Source organism: Sebastes fasciatus, chromosome 1 (assembly GCF_043250625.1).
Source record: "Sebastes fasciatus isolate fSebFas1 chromosome 1, fSebFas1.pri, whole genome shotgun sequence".
Classification (NCBI taxonomy): Eukaryota; Metazoa; Chordata; class Actinopteri; order Perciformes; family Sebastidae; genus Sebastes; species Sebastes fasciatus.
This window is the reverse complement of record NC_133795.1, coordinates 19,578,911-19,604,628: the sequence shown is the minus strand read 5'-3', so window position 1 is coordinate 19,604,628 and position 25,718 is coordinate 19,578,911. Positions and strand designations below refer to the sequence as shown.

The 25,718-nt window shown below is 37.8% G+C and overlaps 1 protein-coding gene across 1 annotated transcript in view; it reads right to left on the bottom strand.

The window, feature by feature from the left end:
• Positions 1-304: 304 nt before the first annotated feature.
• The window catches only part of cacna2d2b (calcium channel, voltage-dependent, alpha 2/delta subunit 2b), a 44,019-nt gene continuing 18,605 nt past the window's right edge, over positions 305-25,718 (bottom strand). The window contains exons 3-38 of the mRNA XM_074636558.1: positions 24,788-24,904; positions 23,021-23,080; positions 20,405-20,449; positions 20,014-20,149; positions 19,797-19,928; positions 19,654-19,711; positions 19,512-19,562; positions 16,887-16,986; positions 16,586-16,747; positions 16,347-16,457; positions 16,152-16,230; positions 13,489-13,538; positions 13,212-13,301; positions 13,010-13,075; positions 11,965-12,039; positions 11,774-11,848; positions 11,517-11,588; positions 11,251-11,322; positions 9,181-9,242; positions 8,956-9,032; positions 8,808-8,868; positions 8,624-8,721; positions 8,447-8,537; positions 8,276-8,338; positions 8,045-8,148; positions 6,943-7,041; positions 6,698-6,789; positions 6,542-6,589; positions 5,424-5,495; positions 4,836-4,988; positions 4,686-4,738; positions 4,427-4,482; positions 3,940-4,063; positions 3,735-3,844; positions 3,534-3,616; positions 305-2,251 (exon numbers count right to left, since the gene is read on the bottom strand). Of these exons, the coding sequence (XP_074492659.1) occupies positions 2,156-2,251; positions 3,534-3,616; positions 3,735-3,844; positions 3,940-4,063; positions 4,427-4,482; positions 4,686-4,738; positions 4,836-4,988; positions 5,424-5,495; positions 6,542-6,589; positions 6,698-6,789; positions 6,943-7,041; positions 8,045-8,148; positions 8,276-8,338; positions 8,447-8,537; positions 8,624-8,721; positions 8,808-8,868; positions 8,956-9,032; positions 9,181-9,242; positions 11,251-11,322; positions 11,517-11,588; positions 11,774-11,848; positions 11,965-12,039; positions 13,010-13,075; positions 13,212-13,301; positions 13,489-13,538; positions 16,152-16,230; positions 16,347-16,457; positions 16,586-16,747; positions 16,887-16,986; positions 19,512-19,562; positions 19,654-19,711; positions 19,797-19,928; positions 20,014-20,149; positions 20,405-20,449; positions 23,021-23,080; positions 24,788-24,904 (3,093 nt within the window). The 3' untranslated portion in view covers positions 305-2,155. The remainder of the gene's footprint in view (positions 2,252-3,533; positions 3,617-3,734; positions 3,845-3,939; positions 4,064-4,426; positions 4,483-4,685; positions 4,739-4,835; positions 4,989-5,423; positions 5,496-6,541; positions 6,590-6,697; positions 6,790-6,942; positions 7,042-8,044; positions 8,149-8,275; positions 8,339-8,446; positions 8,538-8,623; positions 8,722-8,807; positions 8,869-8,955; positions 9,033-9,180; positions 9,243-11,250; positions 11,323-11,516; positions 11,589-11,773; positions 11,849-11,964; positions 12,040-13,009; positions 13,076-13,211; positions 13,302-13,488; positions 13,539-16,151; positions 16,231-16,346; positions 16,458-16,585; positions 16,748-16,886; positions 16,987-19,511; positions 19,563-19,653; positions 19,712-19,796; positions 19,929-20,013; positions 20,150-20,404; positions 20,450-23,020; positions 23,081-24,787; positions 24,905-25,718) is intronic.

Sequence of the window (25,718 nt, the reverse complement as noted above, 5' to 3'; positions counted from 1 at the left end):
CAACAGGTGCATTTTCATATCCCGACTATTATGCCCAATGAGTGATGGTATCGTGCGAGAATTACCATAGGAACTGAACTCACAGAAACCGCAAAACCCATCAGTAAACTGAAGATGAGCCTTGCAGGCTTGTTGATAAACCTACGGCAGGCTGACCCTGGCATCTAAGAACGTCTGAATATGTTAAAACACAGAGAGGAGTGATGCGACGAGAGCGAGGGTCAAAGACAAAATTAGTTTTGATTGAATTGTTTTGTATTCGAGTGCTAAATGTCCGCGAGCGTCGCAGTGCTGTGCAGCGCGACACCATTTTGAGCTGAACTTTTATCAGATGCCCTGTTTCTATTTATTATCCTGTCGCTAGCTTTGAAAGCGCAGCAACGGACGAGGAATGGCTGATTCGTGAAGTTAAAATGAGGAGTTATCTAAATGCTACCTCTTCATTTCACCACAAAAAAACCTAAATAAGGTGTCAGCTGCCTGGAGGGAGATCACCAGGAGATCGCCTCAAAGATGACTTCTTGCTGTTTGGCTATATTGTATGTCATTTCCAGTATATATCACAATATGAAACGTGTTTTCTGTTTAAAAAGTACAAACATTGGAAGATAGCAAGTATCACCCATCTTTTAAGTGCTCAGTTGATACTGTAGGTGCGTGGTTTGTTTACATGACGTAACAGAAAGTGCATATTTAATGGATTCAGTGTGGACAGAGAGCGTCCTATGTAATTATAAGTCAATAAAAAGACCACAAAAATGTATATAGCTGGTTTCTTATTCTGTCAAAAAGATGATACAACAATGTTGATATTATTCATCTTTGCAATAAATTATGAGTTATATGTTATTATAAAAAAATGTAGACAATATATAAATCCCTACATGCATTTTTGGTCAGGGCCACTATGGACTTCAGTGAGCCCCTTGAACCAACGCTAACTGTGCCTGTGGCTGTGGAGCAATGTTTTTGTAAGTTGGTCCACGTTTAGCTGCTCTTGAGTACACTCATACCAGTCCACTGATCTACAGGTGGCAGTAATGTGCCAAGAAATGTTGCAATATGGCAGGAAAATGCAGGGAAGAAGAAGACTGCAAGCAAGTAAACACGGATGTAAACAAAGCGGTTGCAACATTTTCAAAAGATTAATCAAAATGTTTTATGAGGCAGGAAGTGGGTTCAACACGTTTGTTAGACCTCATTAATACCCGCAATGTGTTTTGAGGAGAAATATTTGATTGTAAACAGAAACTTTGCTTCAAGAAACTCCACAGAGCACCTTTAATACCTCCGACTCCACTATATCGTAGTAGAGGGAAATATTGTACTTGTTACTCCACTACATTTATCTGACAGCTGTAGTTACTTTTTTATTTTAATATTTAACATAGAAAACCTATACTGAGTTATTACAATTATTGTTTTTGATAAAACTATCCAACAGTATCTAAAGTAGTGAAAATGAGCTCCTTCTTGACGAGCTACAACATTACAATGCATCCTTAATACATCAGTCATAATTATCTGATAATATAATGCATGATTTGGTGAGATAACACTGATAGGATTTGTACTTGAAGTTAATTTTGTTGCTAATACTTCTTTAATTTACTTAAAGTCTTGTATGCATGACTTTTAGTGGTATTTTTAGAGCAACTTTACTTAAGTAAAATATCTGAATACTTCTTTCCACCACTGTTTATTTACCACAAAGCAAATAAATCCATTTGAGTTTTTAGATCTGTTATAATTTCACCACCACAATCCGACCTAACATTGTGATTGACGCCTGTTCCTGATCATTTATTGGCCTGTTAAAAGTACATTTCAGCTGCCTCCCTGTCTTTTTGGTGGTTGCTTACATGGCTGAGCACATGTGCAAAATTGTTAAACATGCTTGTCCTAGTTTAAGTAGCATGCACACTCAACACATTCTATATTTTGCACTCAAGCCCTGAAACACCAACAAATGCATAAGCAATAAGGCAAAAAACACTAAGAGCTGATCCGCGTATATTTATCAAGCACAAATGCACTGTGTGATGTTTGTAGATCAAAAAAGAATAATTTTGCAGTTGCTGTTTGATCTGACCTTCAGTAGATCCGAGCCTAAACCCAAAGAGATGAAAGATGTCAGTTAGAGTGTTTGCACGTGTCAGAGATGAATAAGAGGCAGAATAAGCTGAATAACGAGAAGGACTCCTATAGAGGACTGCAGTGCATGACCCCGTCCACACTCTGACGAGTTTTCCTGCAACGAGAGTTAACAATAAATCCTCTTTTTCCAAAGCAAATGATTCATTACATCAGAAAATTATTGTGGTTGTTTTTGCACTTCATATATGAAATTTGTGCCTCATTTCTAAGTGTGCAATGGGACATTTTGAACACAGAAGCATTGTTTTTGAAAGCATATAGTTTATAGTTTGTAATTATAGTTTGTTTTGTGCAACCAGCATCAGACTGTTGAACCACAGAACCCCAACGTGCTCATGTGCACATCAAACGTGTCGTTTTGATTAATTATTCTACACAGTTCCTTCTGCGCATCAACAGGTGTGCAATTGTGAATCACTTAGAGCTGTTCGCTCCGCTTATAACTCCCTCAGGACCGTCCGTTCCTGTCAGTCTTTCAACCGGTGTCTCCATCCTGGCCAAAATGTCGTCTGAGCTCCACATTTTTAGTTATAATAGCCTGAGGCTGTGGTTCAAAACTAAAGTTGAAAAATAATTCCCGTAGTCCCAGACAACATTACGTTTCCTCTGAGGAAAACTCTCTACGGGACTCCCAAACGGTCAGTATGTCATGACGGGGATAGCTCTTTGATTAAAGGAGGAGAACGTAGTGAATGTGATAAATCATGACTATAATAATGCCTTCTTTCTGATACCGCCCCGTGTTCAAATGCGCCACAGGTGCGCCAATTTAACCATCCTGATGAAAACGCCTATGGTGCGTGCATATTAGCGCGTGCATGAACGTGCGGTACACTTAAGGGTTCCAGTTTGGGGGTTTGAAAATATGGTCACCCTAGCCAAATAAGCAGCAGCTTAGTCACCTAGTTGGCTTGATAATTGTCAGCTACACGGCATTATGATCATTAATGTAATTCTAGTACAACTGGTCAACCACGTTATAGCGTGCTTTTAAAATCAGATATAGCACATTCTGTTGTAGCGACACAGTTAAACTTCTTTTTTATAATTAACTTCATTAATGATTAATGCTTTGGCTGTGTAGTTAGACAACTAGCTTAGTCAACTACTGTTTATCTAGTGAGATTAGTTAGCTACAGACCAAGTTAGCTAGGTAGAGGCTAATTTAGTAGAATTTCATAAAGATTTGTGAGTCCACAGAGAGGGCACATTTATGTTTGTTTAAAAATCAAATTCTTCTTTGTGTGGTAATATTTTCTCTATAAAATACAGTTTGTGTGCTTACAAAAAAAAATGTTCTGCCCTCAAAATGTCCCATTACACACTCAGGCATTGAGGCATAAATATAATGGTGTACTTATAGTGTATCTACTTACTAAGGCACTGTAGTCAAAGCAGGATGTCGGGCCTTTACGATATCGCGCGTTGCTCAGTACTTCGCATGGATTCTCCTCCTGAACTGTTTGTTTTTAGTTAAGGGAGGTAACGGAGAACTTACCTGCCACACAAGACTGATGAGATTTCCACCTTCAGCACAAATGAAAGCAACGCAGGGAGTGTGAGCATGAAAAGGATACACTCTGTCCTGATCTGTGTCAATCTCTCGATCTCACATGAGCTGCATGGGAGCGTCTCAGCGACCACAAAGAGGAGGTTGGTGCCTTCTATCCGCTTCGCATGGAACAGCCTGTGGGAGACAGTGATGGATATTTAGTCCACTTCATACTGTATGTACAGTACAGGTACAGTATGAGATTCTGCTGACGCTCCAGAAAAGCACACCGTGAGCAGTTTCCACAGTCCTGCAGCACGTTGTAGGAGTTGGTGGTGTTTGTAAAGTAGAACTGGCTTTGAATGGTCACACAGCTGCTTTCCCTCGTCTCAAAACCTTCAACCAGGAGATCATCTAGAACACAAACGCATCCAAATTCAACATTTCATATAATGTTTATGCCATTCTTAAAGATTATTTTGGTTTTTAACTGAGACTAAGATGTTCTAAAAAGGAGCAAACTGGTTTAAATTGATTTTAACCCAGATTTTATGAACACATTCATCTAAATGTTATTGTTTCCAGGTGCCCTGGTACAAGAACACACTTCGTTGTTAACAAAATCCACTTTTAATGGGTCAGCTCTAATAGTTTCATCTTGTATCATTTTTAACATAAAAACAGTAAAGTAATGAGCATTAAAAATTCCTGAATCCATTAATCCACAAAGATATTCATGTGCACACACAAAGATGATGTTAAGATGCACATATCCACCTTGGTAGAGCCAGCTGTTGTAGGCCAGTCCATACAGTAGCTGCTGGGTCACAGACCTGAAAAAGTGTTCACACTGCACATCATTAAAAAACGAAATACAATCTGTAAACATTAATAAATATCAGTTAACTCATGTCACTGCTACAGCAACATTGAGCTAACAATAACTACCCTGGTCCCATGTGTCTGTACACAGTTGAGATTGTTTTAAAGGGCACCTCACATGCTCTTGGTGTTATTACGGTTAACAAAGTCTCACCATGCCACCGTGGATGTCCACCAGGCCAAGCTGAGGACGTCAGCGATGGACGGCTGCAGAAACATAGAGGAGTTACAGATGAAAGCTTACCACCATATCAAAACGTTATCAAAATGTCCCAGAATCTAAAATCTGCAGGTTGTCTCTCACCACAAAGATGCCCCTCGGTGCTGCACCAGTATGGCTGCTGCTGATTGGTTCACATGCAGACTGGTAGTGGAACGACTGACGGCGATTGAAGATTGAGTTGTTGTAGAGTGCGTGCATCAGGTAAGGGTCCACATCACCAAAGAAAAGGCCGATCTGCGATGGATGACAGAAAGGACAGACAGTCAGAGACATGAAAAGAAAGTGCATATGAGAAACAGTGGCTCAACATGAACTTTATTAATGTTGTCCACTTTCTTCTCTGTATTGTTTCATTTATTTGGCCCTGCTGTAACAAACTGAACTGCTATAAACAGAAGGACATTCAGATGACTTCAGATTCATTTAGCTGAGTTAAATACAAAAACTATTTTCAAAACCAGCTAACATACAACATATGATGTAAAACATGCAATAACAATAACAACATTAACTACAGCTAGGTTAATCAAAACCTCAGAAATTCACATCTGCTTACAAAACAGGACTTTTAAAACATAGTGAAGAAGACAAACTGCATATTTTCTTCTAAAAGTAAACAGTACATGATGTATGATATAAGAGTAAGCACATTACCGCACAAAGACGTACCTTTTTCCAGTGATCTCTCTGATTGGACATAACCAGGAATCCACCATCGTCGAGGAGATAGCAGAGGAGGTCCTACAGACAACACAGCACAGTTTACATCAAGTGAGCAGCTCTTAACTATTTACTATCATCACTATCATCACTGAACAGCAACAGGACAGAAAACCTCAAGATACAGGTTGATCTTATAAGAGGAGATCAAGTGCAGGCAAGTGTGAAAAGCTGAAAACTAATAAAAGTATAATATGTCTTCATACATGCTAAAGGTAGAGAATATGAATATTTTCTATGTAGAATATAAAATATAAAAAATATAATAATAATATAAAAATATATAAAATTGCAAAAAACATTTGGTCTTAAATGAAGTATGCCAGACTCGTCAAAACAAGCATATTTATATTATATAAGTTATAATTTATATGCACTTGTTCCAAGTTTTCCAATAATTAAATGCCTTTTTCAAGAAAATATGATTTTAGGGCTCAAAATCTGACTAAATTAGTGGGTAAGAGAGAGATTTTTCACAGTGTGATATCCTACATGGTCCAAGTTGAGCTCACAGCCTGAATCTTAATCCTAAATCATACACATAGGCAGCACAATGGATTTTGTTAATTAGACTAGACAAGTCTTTTACTGAACAAATCTTTTACAAGTATCTGTAAGTTGACTGACTGAAAGAGAGACAAGAGACAACAGCTCTGTTCTGGTCTATAAACTGAATCACAAGAGTATTAATTTAAGAACTCATTTAACCACAATCTGGGTCGATATATCGATTCAATGATCAACGGTCCGGTATCATTGATGCAAAGTGAATACATTGGTACATACTGTATCATCATCTTTAAGACACTCTTTTATTTTGAAATTCCCATGGCACGTCTGTGTCACCATTTCCGTCCAAGCACACCCCCTTCCTACAGGGCCTTTTTGTGAGTTGATATATAAATGTAACTGATTGTGTTAAATGGGCATATGATATCATCTCATAAATGTTATCGTTGCAAACTTTGTGATATCAGCAAATATCGTATAAGAATCAATATAATATTGTATAGAGATGAAACTTGTGATACACCCCTATAAATAATGCAATTGTGGTCAGTTCTTACGTCAGTGTTCACTTCACAGTCCATCTCACAGCTTCTGGATGGTCCACACTGTTTAAACAAAATGTGTAATGAGACAATAACGTCAACTTTGTTACAGTAAATGCAGTCTAATTAAGTAATTAGTGATTATTCGTAATTAGTGGCTACATGCTGTACCTTGTGTGATCCCTGTCGACTGTCTGACACATTGCTGGCCAGGATCTTAAACTTGTCCACCCACGCCTCCAAGTCCAGCTTCACTCCGACCACTGAGTGACAACATCCACCGGATCAGAGCAGAGAGAGGAAGAAGAGGGCGAGAAGAGGAGTACAAAACAGACGTAGCTGAGATATCTGAAAAAACATTTTAGATAAAAAACATTCCCGGGAATATAGTAAAATAATAAAAGCATTTTTCCTACCTGAAGGTTTGAGCAGTTTGCCTCCTAAATTAACCTCCACAGCCGAACTAACCAGAATTCCCACGGTGCCATTTTCTGCGGTTGCAGGGTCGTCCAACGCTGTTCACAGACAAAATGTGATTTAAAAAAAGAAACTGATGTGATGTCATAGTCTGATGTCACACACGTACAGATTCTGAATTTATCATTTCACAATCTTGACCCCCTGTCTCATTTCAAAAACGTCGTGATCACACCTCAGATAGTTTATCAATTAAAACTGTGAGATTATTTTGTCCCACATGCTCGTCCCAAATCAAGATAGTTTAAAATGATCACTAAACATTCACGGTAAACTCTCATTCGATGAAATCAAGTCTCGTAAATTAAACCTGCATTAGTGTTTTTTGTTTTTTGCCACTGAGGGGCAGCAGAAACAAGCTGCGAACACAAAATTGATTTATAATTACAGTTGATATGGCGAACTTATTAGCAAACAGTTGCTTATTTACACATTCACCAGTTAGAGAGCAACAATATCATTCATTCAGATCTCTGTAAAGAAGCGTGCTTTGTTTTATGTATTGTTGTCCTTGTTTTATAAGTATTTCATGTGTTTTGTTTTAAAACTGGCACATATTGTATAAATTAATTAATTAATTAAGAGTCGTGTTTCTGGTCACCTGACGAATGTGAGTCCAATATTCACTCTCTTTCAGCTCTGTTTTGGTCTCCACCAACTCCATAGAGAAATATCTGGCTCTGTAGCTGCTAAATGCTCCACTATGTTCACCAGTTAGGCGCTGACTTTGTCAGTTTGTCGGTTGTTGCTGAGCAGGTAGCGTAGGTGGGTATTTAGAGCTGCCTGCTGTGGCCAAAAACGATGCTGTGAGAGTGAACCGAAACAGTAAAGTTGCAGGCCGTAAAACCAAAAACAATGAGCTGAAAGATCCCATAAAGCTCTGCAGTGCTAAAGGAAACTGCAGAGATGGGTGGGAATTATCTGTGTGTTCATCATTACTACGAGTGTGACCTATTTCACATACACACAGTCATTTGATCCACTGTTATTGTAAAAATCGTGATTGTAGCCACTTTAAGATGCGTTTGCACAGTTACTCACCGGATCTCGATGGAGCTCTGAACATGTAGCCTTTGTTGTCAAGGCTTCGTCGGTAATAATTTGAATTGAAGGGTTCAGGGTCCTCATCCCATAACTCAGCAGCTCTGTACAAACACAACACAAGTCATTATAAATGTGCTCTGGGGGGAAAAACAGTTTATAGACAGAATATCTGTGAGATTACTATATACAGTATTTATCTGCTTTAATAAGTGCATTAATCTTACTCACATGTTGGGAAACACACGTGTTATTCCTCCATCAGTGGACGCAAATACAGCCAGGAAGCCGTACCTGTAACAATTAGTTTTCACTTAGCCAGCCATTTGCACAAAGTGTTTTTTTTTACCATGGTGGATGATATGTGAGTACGTTGTATAAAGCAACAACAAGTTGACTCACGAGTTCAGGTCCTTGTTCTTCCAAACACGAGAGGCCAGCTGCCCGATAATCCTTGAATCCAAAATCAGGTTGTGGATGAGGCCTTGGTCACCTGAGACAAAAAACATAAAAGTATATTACAATATCTTAACTGTAAATCTGCAGCAGTAACAGATATTGCAAATTTAACACACTCACATTCATCAGATTCTGGGGAAATGTCCAGCATGAGCGAGAGGAAGTTCTGCAAAAACTGTGTGTTGTTGTCAGAGAGATGCAGACGTTTGCAGTATTCCCTGGAGAAAGAGAGGACAGAATTAATAAGAACTTTCCCCTTACTAACAGATTCAGAATAAATTAAATCAAGAGAGATGGTATTCACCTTGGAGCCAGAAACACGTGTCCTGAGGATTCAAAGGAGCTGGGCAGCAACGACTGCATATCTGTAACAGAGGCAGGGGGTGAGGTTTTCATCTCCTCTTTGAGGTTACATCTTAATAAAACATAAAGCTGTGCCTCTCTGTACTCACACTGGAGCTGCAGCATCACATCACTCAGGTCTGCCTGGATGAAGTACTCGTTGTAGGGGGGTAATACCAGACCGAGACTGCAGGTGGCAGCATCACAACAGGGAGAAACATGAAAGAGAAGACGGAGAGAGAGGAAGGGAGAGTGAATCCATCTGTGTGTGCAGTCCTCATCAGGCAACAGCTGCCTGGTTGTCATTTGTAATTCATAACGTTGTAACTGCTCACCTGTAATCTGTGCCGTTGATAGGAGTCCAGGTGTAACTCCTGAACACCTCATCAATGTATTGCTACAGTGAAGGAGACATTTGAGGACAATCCAGTTAACCAAAGTAAACAGGCTACAGTTTACTCGCTTTTACTTCATGTAGCATATGTGTAATATGGTTATGTGAGGTGTTTGGATATGAGGATGCAACAGTTTACTACTCAGCCCTCAGAACACAATCCTCAGAGAGTTGAATTTTAAGGCATAAACTAAAATGCAAAATATAAATCAGTTATTATAAAACAAATTTCAACCCTGTTTCGTTGATTATTATTTTACCTTATCTTATTTGTATTTTATGCTATTTTCTTGTATGTTCTATAATTATATATTTTCTTAAAATGCAAAAAAATTAATATAAATTCAACATAGGATTGGAACGTGTTATCACTCTTTTAATACAGGGGCTAACACCAACATCTAAATTTAATAAAGTTATTCATATTTTCAGACACCGTTACAGTTTTCTTACACCAATATTTTTTGTAAACACGCAAGAAAACTGGTTCATATTTTAAACTATAATTTGTAAAAAAGAACTGCAACTAAATGGACCTTGTGATGTGTGATTGTGATTTTTCAGATTACCTTCATAAATAGTATATGGATGAAAAAAAATAAGAATTGAGCCGTTACCAGTTATTTAAACTACTTATTTGGAATTAAATACATAGTGAAAGTGAAAAGGATTACTTTAAATGTCTATAATACTCATTGTATTGCAGATGTACTTTCTGTATAAGCCTGCATAATCATACGGATTATGTGTCTCATGTTCACAGTATGCTGCACATTACTGTCATAGTTTGATAAATAAGTGAACAGCAGGTTTACTTGGAGTTTAAATAATAACTTATTCATGTAGAAATAGAATGAGACTGTGAAAATGGTGCTGAGCACTGTGCACTGATCATAGAAATATAATGAGTTAGCCCACTACAACAGTCACAGTACTTTGCGATGGCAACAATATACGTACATAAAAATGTATGCCGCTTTGACCATCCTGCTATGTTGACTTGAATGGGAATGTCTGTTCTACTCTCATTCTATATCTATGCTTACTCAACATAGGGCTGCACAATTTGGATCAAATATTAATCACAATCACGATTTTGGCTTCCCACAATTAAATTAACATGATCGATTGCGATATTGATGTTTAAAATGTGTGCTCCGCTCATAAAAAACCCTGCTGCATAGTATCTCAAATTTCAAATCAAGCGCTTCTTAAAGTAACAGCCAGCCACCAGCCGGCGATCAAAATGTTTTGGCTTCACTTATTTAAAGTCTTATTTTGATGCAAGGATTTGTTAATTAACAGGCATGGCAGGCATGTAACACAAAGTTAAAGTGCACACTGTTGATTTAATTTTGGATAAAAGTTTTGGTACAATTTTATTTTGCTTCAAGGAGATGGACTGTGAATAAGTACTAGTCTTATTTTGATGCAAAGATTTGTACATTAGCAGGAATGTAGCACAACATGGAAGTAAAGCAGCGCTCTGTTTATTTAAATGTGTAAATGCAATACAAATATTTTTTCCCTAAAATCCATGAATAATCATGATCTCAATACTGATCAATAATAATCGTGATTATGATTTTGGCTATAATCGTGCAGCCCTAACTCAACACAGAGCCGTGTGCAGTGGTAAGTAGAGTAAAGTTGAAAGTTGTTGTACAGTGAATCATATTTCTAGTAAAACATTAAACATTTTCTTCTAACTTCCAAACATATAGTTTAGATGACAAAGTTAATTAAGACTTGTTTTAACTGTCTGAGCAGCTTGTTTCATGGACCTAAAGTTGAAGAGTATGTGTTTCACCAGGTCTACAATCTGTATAATGAAGCCAATGAGTAAAGTTTAATGGTAACCAATTATATCGTCAAAAGAAGAAACGGGTTGTCAAAGACCTTAGGTTTAGCTCTGATCATTGAACAGGTGTTTGTGAACTCTACATGACGGCTTCAGTCAGACTAAAGAGGTGAAATATGCAAAAACTATTCAAAAAGACAATTTACTTGCCTCATCAATCGACTTGACGAGAGTTTTGACCTGCATTTCACCTGGTCTTCCATCAATCATTTGTCGACGGATCTAGAAAAGGAAAACACAAAGCGTTTTTTTTTTTGTGAGGTGGGGCCTTCAGTCACCTGGTAGACAGACTGTCCTGAGGCAGATAATGTTGTTCACTGGCCCAGTAAGAACTTTCAACAACAACAACAACAACAAAGAACAGAAAATGCCTGAAACCAGAAACTCTTCAGTACCACTTGGCACTAAGTGCTCACCTCCTCTTTATTGCTGTCTTCCACTTCTGCATCCAGAAAGTCCAGCGTCACAGGCTCAGGGAGGTTCACCGGCTGAGAGGAGTCGAGGGAGAAAAATCAATTTACAATAATATAAAATGTAACAGGTATACCAGCATCATAAACTATATATAAACAATCAGAATTTGAAACCCCAAAGGATCTGAATTCTCCATATGCCTCCTCTTTCCTGCAACCCGTAGTAAAATAGTTAATTTGGCAAGTTAAATATACACCACCTTTGGCTGAAGATTAGGGTGAAGGAGAAGATATCCGTTTGGATCAATGGCAAATATGTATCCATTGGCTCCGAGCTGTTAAGGAGATAATAAAAGCAAAGAATAGCAGTGATGTGTCAGTCTGCACTCTCCATCAAGTACAAAAATGAAGAAAAATGTGGCTAATAATGGTGCTAATGAGATGTACATACATTGTACCGTGGTGTTAGTCGCTTTATCTCGTCAAGATGCACGTCGACTCCCATGACGCCTAATATCAGCTGATTCTGGTCAGACAAAATACATACAGATGGTTAAAGGAATCATTTGATATTTTGGGAAATATGCTTATTCGCTTTGTTGTTGAAAGTTAGATGAGACAATTGATACTCCGCTAATCCGCTCTCATGTCTGTCTGGTAAATATTTAACTCTAGCCAGCAGGAGTTTAGCTTCGAAGTGACTACCCCCAGCCAAGAAATAGTCGAGGCACATATCCCGCCGTAAAAAAACAAAACTGGAAAAAAGGCCACTTCAAAAATAAGTAAAAAACAATGAATCCAAGGTGTTTTTTGCTTGTAATAAGTAAAATCTGTCAATGGAACAAGTGAAAATTCAGATTTATTGAAATAAGATGTAATATTTAGGCCTTTCAAGGTAAAAAGACATCTTGAAATTTGCTGGGAAAACTCATTTTTAGCGCTATTTCACTATTTGGAAGTGTTTGCTCAAAAGTAGTATTTTTTCACTTAACAAATATTCAAGATGTATTGTCTAAAAACAAAACCCTATATCACACTGAAATGTTACTTGTTAGGTGATTGTGTCTTATATTAAGTGTTATGATATATTTTGACTATTAATTAGACAAAAAAACATGTTACGTAGTGAGCTTTAGAGGAGCTGATAGGTGGATTGTGTTACATTTGGACAGAGTCAGGCTAGCTGTTTCACGCTGTATCTAGTCGTTATGCAAAGCTAAGATAACCCCCTTCCCTTCCAGTAGCTTCATATTTATAGTACCATGAGATTGGTAACAATCTTCTCATCTAACTCTTGGCAACAAAGCAAATAAGCTTATTTCCTAATAATGTCTAACTATTACTATACTATTCCTTTAAATGTGGATATCTAGTATTTTGTGATATTATAGAACAGAGCTACAATCTGCCTTTGAAAAAGAAAAAGTCACCACAACCTTCAACATAATAACATAATAAAAACACTCAACCTTTCGTATAATAACCAACTTTGTTACCTGGGAGTTTCCATCCATCGTGAGATTAAATACAGGCAACGTCCCAGTTACCACCATGCCAAGACCCTACAGAGTCCAAAGATAGAGTCCCAGATCATATCAATTATGAACTTATGTATTCAGTGTGTGTGTGCTGTATGTTTGGTGCATTAACTATATTATTTGATCACATGCAACCAACCAAGGTCATGCAAGGTCTCACCAAAGCATCCTGATACACATTGGTCCACTGAACCTGCTTGGCATCGCTGCCTGCCAGAACCATGGGGCGCCCCAGCACGTCCAGGTACTCCTGACAACAAAACAAAGAGGTACGTGACCAGCTGCAGATTCAACACAACCGACAACATCAGGCCACGGGGAGAATGGGTGTGCAAACAAATGGAAGTAGATGTTTCTACGGAGAGAGTGAGCACCACAAGGAGCATGCCAAACAGTGAACAGGGATCAGCTGTGTCAGAGGCACTAGACGAACCCACCTGGGTGTTAATCCTTATAGCACAGATGGAACGGATCTCAAAATAGTAACCTGGCAAGCGACAGAGAGAAAAGACAAACAGGGAGAGGGAGAAAGAGAGAGAGGAAGAGCATGTGTGAGCGATGCTATCAGAAAAAAAACCCACAAGAGCGGTGCTCATAAATATTCCAGATTATACTAGATGTTACTAGACCAGTGACTCAGCCACTTGACTTGCACAGATACTGTAGGAAGCTAAGAGAGGAGCACCACTGAGCTTTTACACGGATGTATCTGTATCTGCACATTTAAATCGACACCATTCGATCAGTTTAAAGAAAACTATTTGTATGTGAGATTTTAAAAAAAAAATACAAGATCTGGTTTGCCATCATGTTTCACTGCAATAAGGCTGCTAGTAATTCTTACATTCATTATCAATTTATCTGCAGATTACGTTCTCAATTACTCTATTAAATATTTAATATAAATTACGCTATAAAATGTCATAAAAAAGCATCTTCAAATGTTTTGTTTTGTTCAATCAAGAGTCCAAAACCCAAATATATTCAGATTATAATCATATATGACAAAGAAAAGCAGCCCAACAATTAATAAACTGGAAGTTGGTAATGTTTCGCATTTTGTTTAAAAATTAATTATCAAATTATCAAAATAGTTGCATATTAATTCTATGTTGATTGACTAATCATATAGTATACTTTCTATTTTTATTTTATTCTTATTTTAATTTATGAACCCCTTATTATTCATTTCTGTTGCATTCTATACTTCTGTTTTCTTTTCTGTCCTCCTTACTGCTGCAGAGACCAAATTTCCTCGCTGCAGATCAAAAAAGGTTTATTTTATCTTATGTAATCGACTAATGGTTTCGGCTCTACAATGCAATCCAATTACTTTTAATATGTAGACTAGAATTTAACAGTAATGGTCTCATATGGTTGCAACATGTCTCAGGCTATCTAGTGCTCAATAACAGTGAATGTGTGATTTATGCATTTCATAAAATCGCAGTATTCATAATCCACGGACTGCATGTTTCATGTTGGGCTACGAAGTTCACTTACTGGAGGTACTGATCTGAGATAAATTGATGATGCTTTATTAGGTAAAAACATCATTCATTGGACAAAATCAGATGAACATTTTGTTTTATTCCAACTCATAAAACAACATTTCCCCTCTCAGATACAACTGGTTCGTATCAGAATAATAACAGAACCCGCACTCAAAGAAAACTGCTTTGTGTGAACAAAAGTAAAACTCTTGTGCTCAAGTATTCTGGGTGCCTTTAAGTCACCGTCCCTGCACGAGCAAAAAGCATCCTCACAAACATGAGTTCTCCCGGGAAGATCGGTGCTGATCTGATCTGATCTACCCGAGTCAAAGTGACCTCTGCGTGAGCAAACAGAGCCTCGTGAGAACCAACACTGGTCTGCTCAGAGATCTGACAGGCAGCCCCATTAGTAGGGTCAGTGCACTGTTCTGTACATTAGGCTCAGTGATTTATTTATTTGTTCCTCCGTCTCAGAATTGATTCATTAATATACAGCAGACAACTCTTTTAAAGTGCGGACTGAGTGGGGCTATTACAGCAATGAATTTAAAGATTATCTGCTAAGCTAAAAATACCTGTGCTCAGGACAGCACAGACATTATGAACAAATGTTTTAAAGTCCAACTTACAACAATGATCCTGTTTGGTTTTCTTATATTGTGGTATCGCAAATGAACTACAGACAGCAGTCTTAACTTCGGAAAACCTTCCTTCCAAAACCTTAGTATAATTTTTTTATAACATGGGGCAATTCCATTTGTATTGTCTAATTTCATGACTCTACTGCAGTGGTTCCCAACCAGGGGGTATGTGGAAAGCTCAACTAATTAACCAAACTCAATTCAAAAATAGCAATTTTGATATGATTAATACATATATATACTTATTTCGCTAGGGAAAATAAACAGCCAAATATTATTACAAATTGATTTTAGCTGATCTTTAGTAAAATCAGTAAGCAATAAGATGCTCATCAAACAAAAAGTGTGAAAACTAGTTAGCGAGCAAGCAGAGAAGTTGAAGTAGTAAGCTAAAAGTAATAAATAGGGCTGTCAATTGATTAAAATATTTAATTTAGATTAATTGTGTGATTGTCCATAATTAATCGCATTAATCGCACATATTTTTATCGGTTCAAAATGTACATTAAATGGAGTTTTGTCAAGTATTTAAAACTCTTATCAGCTATCAACAAATTATTGGTGAAATTGAAGGCGTTAAAAACGAATTTGCGCTAACGCATTATTATCGCGTTAACTTTGACAGCCTTAGTAATGAAAGGACTGTTGAAACTGTTATCTTAAAGTAATGGATAAATAGTTGAAACATCCAGCTTCTGACACTCCATGTAGTATGAATGCAAACTTGGCCAAAGCAACCTAAATATTGACAATTGAATTCTATGAAAAAAAACAGTAAACAAGAGAGTAGAGTAACAATATCCAGTTTTGTATAATTAATAGTGTTAAATAACATCCAGATTATAATCCGCTAATAACATATTTGAAAGACGACGGGTGGTACCAATGAAGGGCTGTGGGGTTGTATCAGACTCTACTACAGTATGTAAAATAAAATGAATGAATCACACAGAAAGTTCAGCTCACCTTTATTGGTGCATGCGATCCACTGTAGAGGTGTGACATCATAGTTGTGTTGACCCACAGAAAAGGTGAAAACTCGAACCTTGGGAGGAACAAATGGAGAAAGAATTAAACTCAGAGGGTGATTAAGATAGCATAGTGCAAAGATGATGCTGGATGTAACTGAGAAGGTGTCTGTTATGATCAGAAGAAACCAACCGTTTTGTTGGGCCAGTTGTATTGCATGAAGACATCCTGAGCTCTGTCCTCTCCTCCGTCGGTAAACAGCATGATTATTTTATTGCAGTTGGCCCGAGGAACATTTGTCTTCTGAAAAATGCATTTAAAATGGAGATGAATGAGAGTGAACAGTAGGGCTGGTCAATACAGTAAAACAGAGTGAGGAGACGTCAGAATTGACATAACCCCAAGTCGATGTAAATCAATATGTGACTCACATTTAACAGCTGGTTGAAGGCGAAATGAAATCCAGATTTGTAGTCAGTGGTGCCTTTAGCCTGCATCTGCTGCACTGCATCCTTGAAGATCTTTTTGTTGCGCACGTTAGCCTGGACGAGATGTTTGAAGCAAGGAACCACAGCCTCGGCCTTCTCGTTAAACTGAAACACAGCAGGAGACACAGTTCGGGCTTAAAATATGTAAAGACTGAAGTTAAGGAAACAAGTAAAACGAAGATAGAGAGATGTGAAATGATGGAGAATCAGTGATGGAGAGTCAGTGAGTGTGGCAGATACAAACCCTGGCCACGTTGACATAGTCATCGTCAGACAAAGTGTCCAGCATTTCCATCACGGACGCTTTGATGAGTTTCAAGGTGAGTCCGCTGACGCTGCCGCTCCTGAGGAAACACACACAAGTATCGTCTCAATCACATGCTCAAATACATACGTAAGGGATAATGTACAGTCATTGTTGTTAAAGAATCCCCGACAGCTGTACATTATCCCGCTTATATCACAGCTACTTACTTAAGAAATCAATATTTTGACACAAAAACAGTCCGCCAGAGTCCGACATCAGAACAGTGCCCATAGCAACAGTCTGCAATATATAGCAACGGTCTGTTATACAAAAATTACAGAACGCCGTGATTGACCATTCAGAATTGAGCATTCAACACAGCCATGTAATAAATAGGAATAAAGGCAAACACAAGTAAAAAGCAAATTTTACATAAAGTTCTGCAAAATGACGCAGCAGCATGTGTTTCAGTTCAGCAGAGTATTTACTAAGTGTACAGTTTATGAGCCCAGCTGCAGTTGATATGAATAAAGTGCTGCTAAATAGGACCTAAACTTGTGCTGTTTAAGACACATTTGGTGCAAATTAGTTGTACATCTCCTCACAACAATCTCAGAAAAAAAGAAAAAAGGAATTAATGTAGAAGTTTTGGTAAACTTTTAAACTGATATGGTTGCTTGGACAGATTTTAAAAAATGTGATAGGTCTATTTAATGAACTACTTCAATCACAATGCACACTCTCTCCCTCCGAGCAGCCGAGTCTTCAGCAGGGCTGAAAACTTTACTCATGCTTCATCCAGATGTTCAATCACAGACATGATTTCCCCTGCCGCAGCGATTAATCTACACCGATAAATCCTTTTCAGCGGCTATTTGTTTGTATTCCCTTCTCCACGTTGTGCAGTTCACAGAGGAATCCACTAATGTACAGGTTGTAAATGAACTTTTTGTTTTTCCCAAACACAATTTTCAGCAGTGCTGCTAAAATTACAAGCACAAAAAACCTTGATGCAACCCCAGTGAAAATATGGACAAACGCTATTTAGTAAACAAACACTGAAGTCCCTAAATACTGTCTGAATGAATAAATATAGAATGAATGATTTTCAGGTTTTTGTCCATTCAGCAGTATTTCTTCATTATGGGTGAAAAGTAATACAATAGAATTATCATAATTAAAAAAACAACACACGTTCCATTGTTTAGCGCTCATTGTTTCCTGTTTGTACATGAACACATGGCCGCCACAGTGTCTATCTTGATGTACATGTGATGAACCATGTTGATGAAAGGTCTTCCATGGGGGCTACTCTCCTATTTTCCTCATTCAACTCAATAATAGGGTTGTAAAGAGTGCACCATTACCACCACAATGAATAGCAACCATGGGGACAGTACAGTGACAACAACAGGCTGCTGTACTCGATGACCCATGACCATGAGTTTGACTACACTCAGCAAAACAAACTCTGATCTACCCTAGTAACAGGAAGCAAAACTTGGTCCGATCATGCTTAAGCTTAAAGCAATAGTTTGACATTTTAGGAAACATACATATTCAGAGTTAGATGAGATGATTGTATGTATACATTTTTTGTCATATGGATTGTCTGTGTTGTATTTTCATTATGTTGTTACTCTGAACACACGACATCTATTGCATGTCTGTCCGTCCTGGAAGGGGGATCCCTCATGTTGCTCTTCCTGAGGTTTCATCCAATTCTTTCCCTGTTAAAAGGGGTTTTACAGCTAGACTGGGTCTGTCCAACGCTCACTAATTAACATGTTATATTTCATTAATTTAATCTCTACAAAAACGGAACTGTAAAAACGACAACTTGCTGTTTTACGGGGGGTTATGTGCCGGACTATTTCTAGCTGGGAGAAGTAATTTCCTGGAGACTCCTCCGGCTAGCTGTTTCTTGTTCCTAGACTTTGTGCAAACCTAAGCTAACCGGCTATAATCTCATATTTAATGGAGACACATAAGCGTGGTATCAATCTCCTCATCTGACTGTTCGCCAGAAAGCAAATAAGCGTGTTTCCCAAAATTTCAAACTATTCCTTTAATTGGTAAAGCTCATGTCTCATCACATTTTATCTACTGTATGTTCTGCTGTTTCTCCAGTTATAGACTACAAAACAACATCATGTCCATTTAGATTTTGTTCTTGTGTCATCATTGAATCATCTCTAACTCAACCTTTAGGCTGTTACAACATGATAAGCAATATGAGCTGCGCTCTCAGCTGGTTTTGGTGCAGAGTCAGTACCAGGTGCACTGTTTTTCCACGACAATACAACATGAGTCTGGCTTCTTCCTCTAGTTTTGCAGCATGAAGAAGCTGCTCACTTATGTGAAATAACACCATAGATGGTCTCTTCACTTCACTTCTGAGTGAGAAAGAAGTGCTAGGCAGGCTGAGGACAACTTCACAGATGGATTTCAACACCCATTATTTATTTAAAACTGCAAAGAATGGGACAGTTTTGTATGCTTTTTTTAAAAATGCCCAGTAGTAGAAGCAACATGCATATACTGTTTGCCAGTAGACCTGTGCTACATTCACATAAGCCAATTACTAAACCCAAGGAACGTTTTGAAACATGAATTACTTACACATCAACAAGAATGACCATATCTTTTGGGGATGAGGCTCCCTGGATGTACCTGTGATAAAGGAAAAGAGAGGATTCAGTACATGTACATGTGCACCTGTGATAGGCCAACATGAAAATGTGTTTTAAGCAGCATACTGTACCAAGGTCTCCTCCTGACGTCATACAAGTCGATTTTATCGGGAGCTTTCCAAGGTGTAGCTGAAAAAAACAAAACGCCACACCAAATTCACCCTTCATATTCAACATCAGATTAGGAAGCACAGGGATGGTTGTTAAAATCTACCTGGGTAGTAGCGTGTGACACCCGTCGCACTCCCGAACGCTTGCCACAGCAGCGACGGATCCTCCTGACTGTTCTCCATGAACACTTTCTCCAGCGCCTGCGTCCAGTTCAACTCGTTCAGAATGACTGGAGCTGATGGGAAAAGAGTTTAACTTCTTAGATATGACATCTTTCCGTGTTGCTGAGTGATAAATAATATAATCAGAACTCCACTTGCCTCCTTTATAAATATCTGTGGGAATCTGAACAGCTGTGTAGGAATAGTTGACGTTGTTTTTGAAGTTTGGGTCATAAACAAACTCCAGCTTGATGTGCGAAGGATTTTCCACCTCTCCTTCTCCATCCATGGAGTACTATGAGAACACAAGAAAACACGCATGTCACATTAACTTTCAATTTTTTATCACCACAATCATCACGGCCACTTTCTAAATTGAATTTGGGTTTTTTAAAGTCGATTTATTTCGATTAGATTCAACACATCAAATGTTATATAATAATATGCACTGTCCCTGTCAAATAAAGTAATAAACCAAACTAAATAATCTTCCTTCTGTCGAATGGCCTCAGTAAATATAAACAAATCTGTTCATTTGTCTCTTACTCACATAATCCAGCTCTGCCTTGGAGTCATAATAAGCCATGTCCAGCTCCTAGGAGACAACAGATGCAGAGATGAGGAGGCTGCAATGTTGGCAAATGTGAAACTAAGATGAGGACTAGTAGTCATACAGTGTGTGCAGGTCAGGTCAACCTCTCCACACTTGGAGGCTACTTACAGTAATTAGGATTGCAACAAAAGATTGTTTTGATTAATCATAATTAATCTTTATTGACAATTAACCATATCAGTCCTCAAAACTGCATTTTTGTACTTGCACTTTCATTTATCTGCCTCTCAAAGTCTCTTATTAGCTTCAAATACGGACCCCATGCACATTTTCTTTCAGGATATCTTTGATGGATTAAAGGAATGTAATATTTAGATTTTGCCTTAAAAAATCCAGTTACAAAATGCATCTTATTTTAAATCTAAAGGTGTCAAAATATGGCAGCTCATTACAGAATAGTTACACAACTAATCAGTGAAATCAGTATGTTTTTTTAACTGACAGATACTATGGGCTTACAAAAGCATCATGACTTATAAGTAACATACAGTATGTTAATATTTACAATAATGATAATGAACTTTTCCCTCATTTCAGTAGAAACGGACACAAACTTGCTTGGATCACCATAGCAACGCTCAAAGAGGAGTTACAACCATGTAAGAACCAGGTCTATTAATGTGTTGATTGACAGTTCATGCGTAAAATCTCACATAAACTGATACGGTTACTCTCAATCAAATTTTGTGCAATGAATTAACCCATCTGTAAAATGGCATCAAAAGTTACCACATCCCAACATTATCTTTCAAAGCTGCTCATTTAAAAAATGTTTAGTTTACAATGAGACACAACGGAGAAAAGCTTCAAATCCTTGTATTTGTGAAGCTGCAACCACCAAATGTTTGCTATTGTTTTCTGCTCAGTACTGTCACATTATGAATCAGTAGACAGGCTGTAAGGCTTGGATAGAGCATCGCCATCTGGTAGTCTTAGTTTCTGAAGAGACCTAACATACTTCAGAATAAGCGTGACATCTACTCGGAGGCTGCTGTGCTCCTATTTTTGGCCTGTTCTGATTACCAAATCTTATCTCCAAAGAGCGCCTTAGCCTATATTACATTTCAACTAAATTTGACACGTCGCTCTCTGTCGGCTGTTTGTCTTCTTGCTGTTAGTAATACGGATCTCCCGTCCTCAGAGGAGTACGGCTCGGAAAACATCCAGCCGTTATCAGCCAGAGTTTTTTATCCGTCGGACCAGAGAAGTGACATTGCTCTTCCTTCATGTTAACTTCTGTTTCACCTGTTTTATATAAAAAGTTAAGCCACCTGTTCTTGATGAGGATCATTGTCTGACTAACAAAAAGAAAAACAGAGAAAGGTGTGAGCGCATGCAGCTTTTTAATTTAAGGTATTTAAATTAACTGCATTAACTTGGAAGCATTTTACAGTCTTCTTCCTGTACGAAAATAACTAAATAAAAGTGTAATTTACTGACCAACATCACTGGTTAAATGTTTCTTAAAACACCTGTTGGTTTGTGTCTTCTGTGATGAGAATTGTGAAGAAATATCTAGTTATTACTCTATAATATTTTGTCTCAGTTCCTCTCTGGAATCAGCTTTTCAGTCATCATGCTGTACCCTTACTCTTAAATATAACAGTACAGTAACTCATGATTAAAATAAGGGCAACTTAAAGCAACAGTTTGAGGATTTTGGGGAATTGCATTTGTTCACTTTCTTGCTGAAAGCTGGATGAGAATATTGATACAGCTCCAGCCAGAGACAGTGGTATTGATCTGCTTCTTTTTCAGCCAGAAAAAAACATTTACAATTAATTTTAGGTTGATTTTCATATCATATCGTATCTACTAGATACTTATCATATCCAGTAGATACTGGAAAACTCACCGGATGGTAGAAAACCAATCTAAAAGCTGATGGCATGCTTTGGAAAGTGGTTGACAGTGTTTAAAAGTCTTTAACATTTTCCACGAATTGGCTAAAACATGCGAAACCACCAGTGTGTTTAAAAATGACAGAGGGCTTCAATGCCTCGGGGAAGGCTGTGAGAGGCCATGTGAGAGGATGAGGTTAACCCCATCTCATTTTGTTGGGCAAATGAAGTAGACCGAGTGGAAAAGTGGAATGCCAATGTGTGTAGGACTCAACGGAAACCGCACGGCCGAGTGCACTCGGTCATCTGTTTCACCCAGCTGAGCGCTGAGGGATGTGCTCAGCTGACTGGTGGAAATGTTCTGTCTTTCTCAGGTCGTCCCATTTAGAGCCACAACGCTCAGAGACGTCAGACCCATCTGGTTTGAATTTACATCAGTGGTTTAATTTGACTGCGTAACGTTTCCACTATGGGAGGAAATGAGGATAAAAAAAAAGAAAATCCCAAAAACATAACAGACCAACAGAAGTTTTGGGGTTTGCATACATGAGAAAAAGCAATATAATGGGGTGTCAATAATACTGATCAGATACAGTATTGGGCTATATGTGGAATGTTCTCAATAATGCTGACTTTAGTCCTGTAATATTAACTGTGATCAACATTTACAAATGCATTATTTTAACAGTAAATATGATATTTAAGATCTTACCTTGATTCCATCCTGCCATAGATGCTCTCGCTGCAGCCGCTCAGCTTCACTGGCTAACCTCTACATGTTGAAAACAGAGAAACACTCACATTGGAGGAGCAAGTACTGTAGAAGTAGCACTGTTCAGACAATATCAGGAATGCTGTCAATCAAACGCTTTTCTATTAATGTCTAATTTTACAAGTTAAAAACATCTAATGTATATTTACCACCTGGAATCAAAAAAACAATGACGGACCTTTTACAATGTATGAATTACTGTTGGCGAGTTATATTTGAATCCATTAGCTGTCTTTATTAAACTTAAATGAAAGTATCACAAGTATTGTTTGCTTTGTGTGCAAATTCATCTTTGCAAGATAAAACAAATCAAATTCTCATTTTCTCATCCCACAGATCTAACACAGATCAGTCATATGTGGTCCTAAATCCGATACATATCCGATCACTGGCCATGCGACCGCTGTGAGAAAGGTCATATTGGAATTCATGTGTGTTTTTCCACGTTATACTTCACTGCACAGGTGCAGATCACTCACCATACAGTGTCGGAGAAAGAAAAAGAACCTCTCTCTCCACAGAACAAGTGCGTCAATCAGACACCGATGATGTTTGTTACCTGACAAAGAAGACTTTTTCTATATTACCAAGTTCTTCTGCTAAATTTGGCATCATGTTTCACTCAGTAGAACTCAAAAATGATCAGTCACTCAGTTACAAAAATGTGTAAACTATCGTTAAAGCAGGCGAAGTTTAGCTGGGATACATCATGTATATTCACTTTACATGGAGCTAAAAATGTTAAAACATAATCGCCGCATGAGTTAGTGTCTGTTTATGAGTCGTAAGAAATCATAAACTATCTTTTAGAAGCTCGGCTCCGTCAAATGTAACCATTTGTCAACGAAAGATTTCCTCCGACAGTAGTAAACAGTTGAAGACTTGATTTGCCACGTTCGTCATTTAAAATTTAAATTTAACTTATCAAACAGACTCTTTGCTATTCACTCATTTCAGATGAATTCGTCATGTTTCAAAAAAGCAGAACTCTGATTTAATAAAATGACATGTTACAAAAATTGCATGGACGTGCTCACTGCCGGTGTTTCAGGATGTCAAACAGTAGCGTCACACATCCTACTTTAGTGTATTTAACTTAGTTCACAGAAGAGCTGTTAAAGTTAAATATCAGCCGAGATGAAAAGTCTTTCTTTAGGAGTCATACAAAGTCATACGTTATGATTTAGGAGTAACAACTGTGTAAAAGCGAACCCAGATCTGTTAAATGGAGCAATATGTTAACGGAGTCTGGCTGTCACTGGAGACAAACAGCTTCAATGTTTATTTTCGGATCAATGGGCCGTTGGACGGCAGTACTCCGTGTGTGAGTGATGTTATTGGTTGCATGTGAGGCGTTTCAGGGCAGAGATCTGTTCACACTGATGTCAGATACGAGTCACCTCAAACATGAATGTGATCAGTCTAGGCATAAAGATCGGATCTGGGCAAAAAAACTGAGCATTAAGCCCTGCGATGTGAACATAGCATATTATTATTATTATTACATGAAGCACATTAGATCTAAACCTAAACCTTAAATTAGCAAGAAGCCACTACTTTACTTTCAAAACTGGACAAAGTAATTCTGAGAGAGATCCCTTCACTTGCAGAATAAAAACTATATACGGTTAAAAACATAAGAGGAATTAAAATACCAGCAGTCAGTTGTATCAAAGTATTTCATATTAGTCAGAAACATATACTTACATCGAGTGCTTTGCGCTTCTTAGCCAGGAGTTTCTCTATATCCGAGGCCACCTTCTCCACAATCTTCCGAGGTTGATTCTTCACCAGACTAAACCGTCGTCTTTCTTCATTGTAAATCTGTAAATTTTTAATGTACAAGTTAAAAACTTAAGAGCAAAAACAGCTGAACAATCATTCTATTAAGTCAGTTTCTGCTGACCTAATGACTCCTGCTAATGACCATTGGTAACCTCTGACACATTGTCTGAGCTGACTTAACATAGATCTGTGTTACCATTAGTGCAGTTGATAGTTATGGACAGTATCTCTGTGGTGTTATTAGAAAATAACAATTTACAAGTCTGTAGTTTGTAAAACTAGAAACAGACTCTTAAGGAAACGGCTGATGAGAAGTTGGAACATCTCAGAACACTCCTGGTAATAATGATAATATAATAATCCAGAGCTCATGAATTTGCAAAAGCAAATCCTTTTTATATTTAAATACTGAGGACACGGGGGAACAGTAACTTGTTGTGTCTATGTGTTCAATCCAAATCTAAATATAGATCGTTTCATGTAATCTATTCACACACAATGTTTGTTGTCTTTGAACAAAGTTTTCACTGAAGAATCACATTATTGGAATTTCATACCAAAATGACACCATTGGGTATTTATTCTCTTAGCCATGAAACAATCTAATAATAATCTTTTACATACCTGAACAATTAATGAAATTGCTCTTGAAAACAGATAATGGAGCATTTTGTAATCAAACATAACACATCAACCTAAAAACAACACATCATCCTGCATGACTACATGTTGTTTAACTTGATGTGAAAACTCACTTAAAGCTGTTGACTGTGGCCTATAGCAAATGGTAAATAGACTTTCATTTATAGTAGAGCTGCAACGATTAATCGATTAGTTATCAAATATTACATTA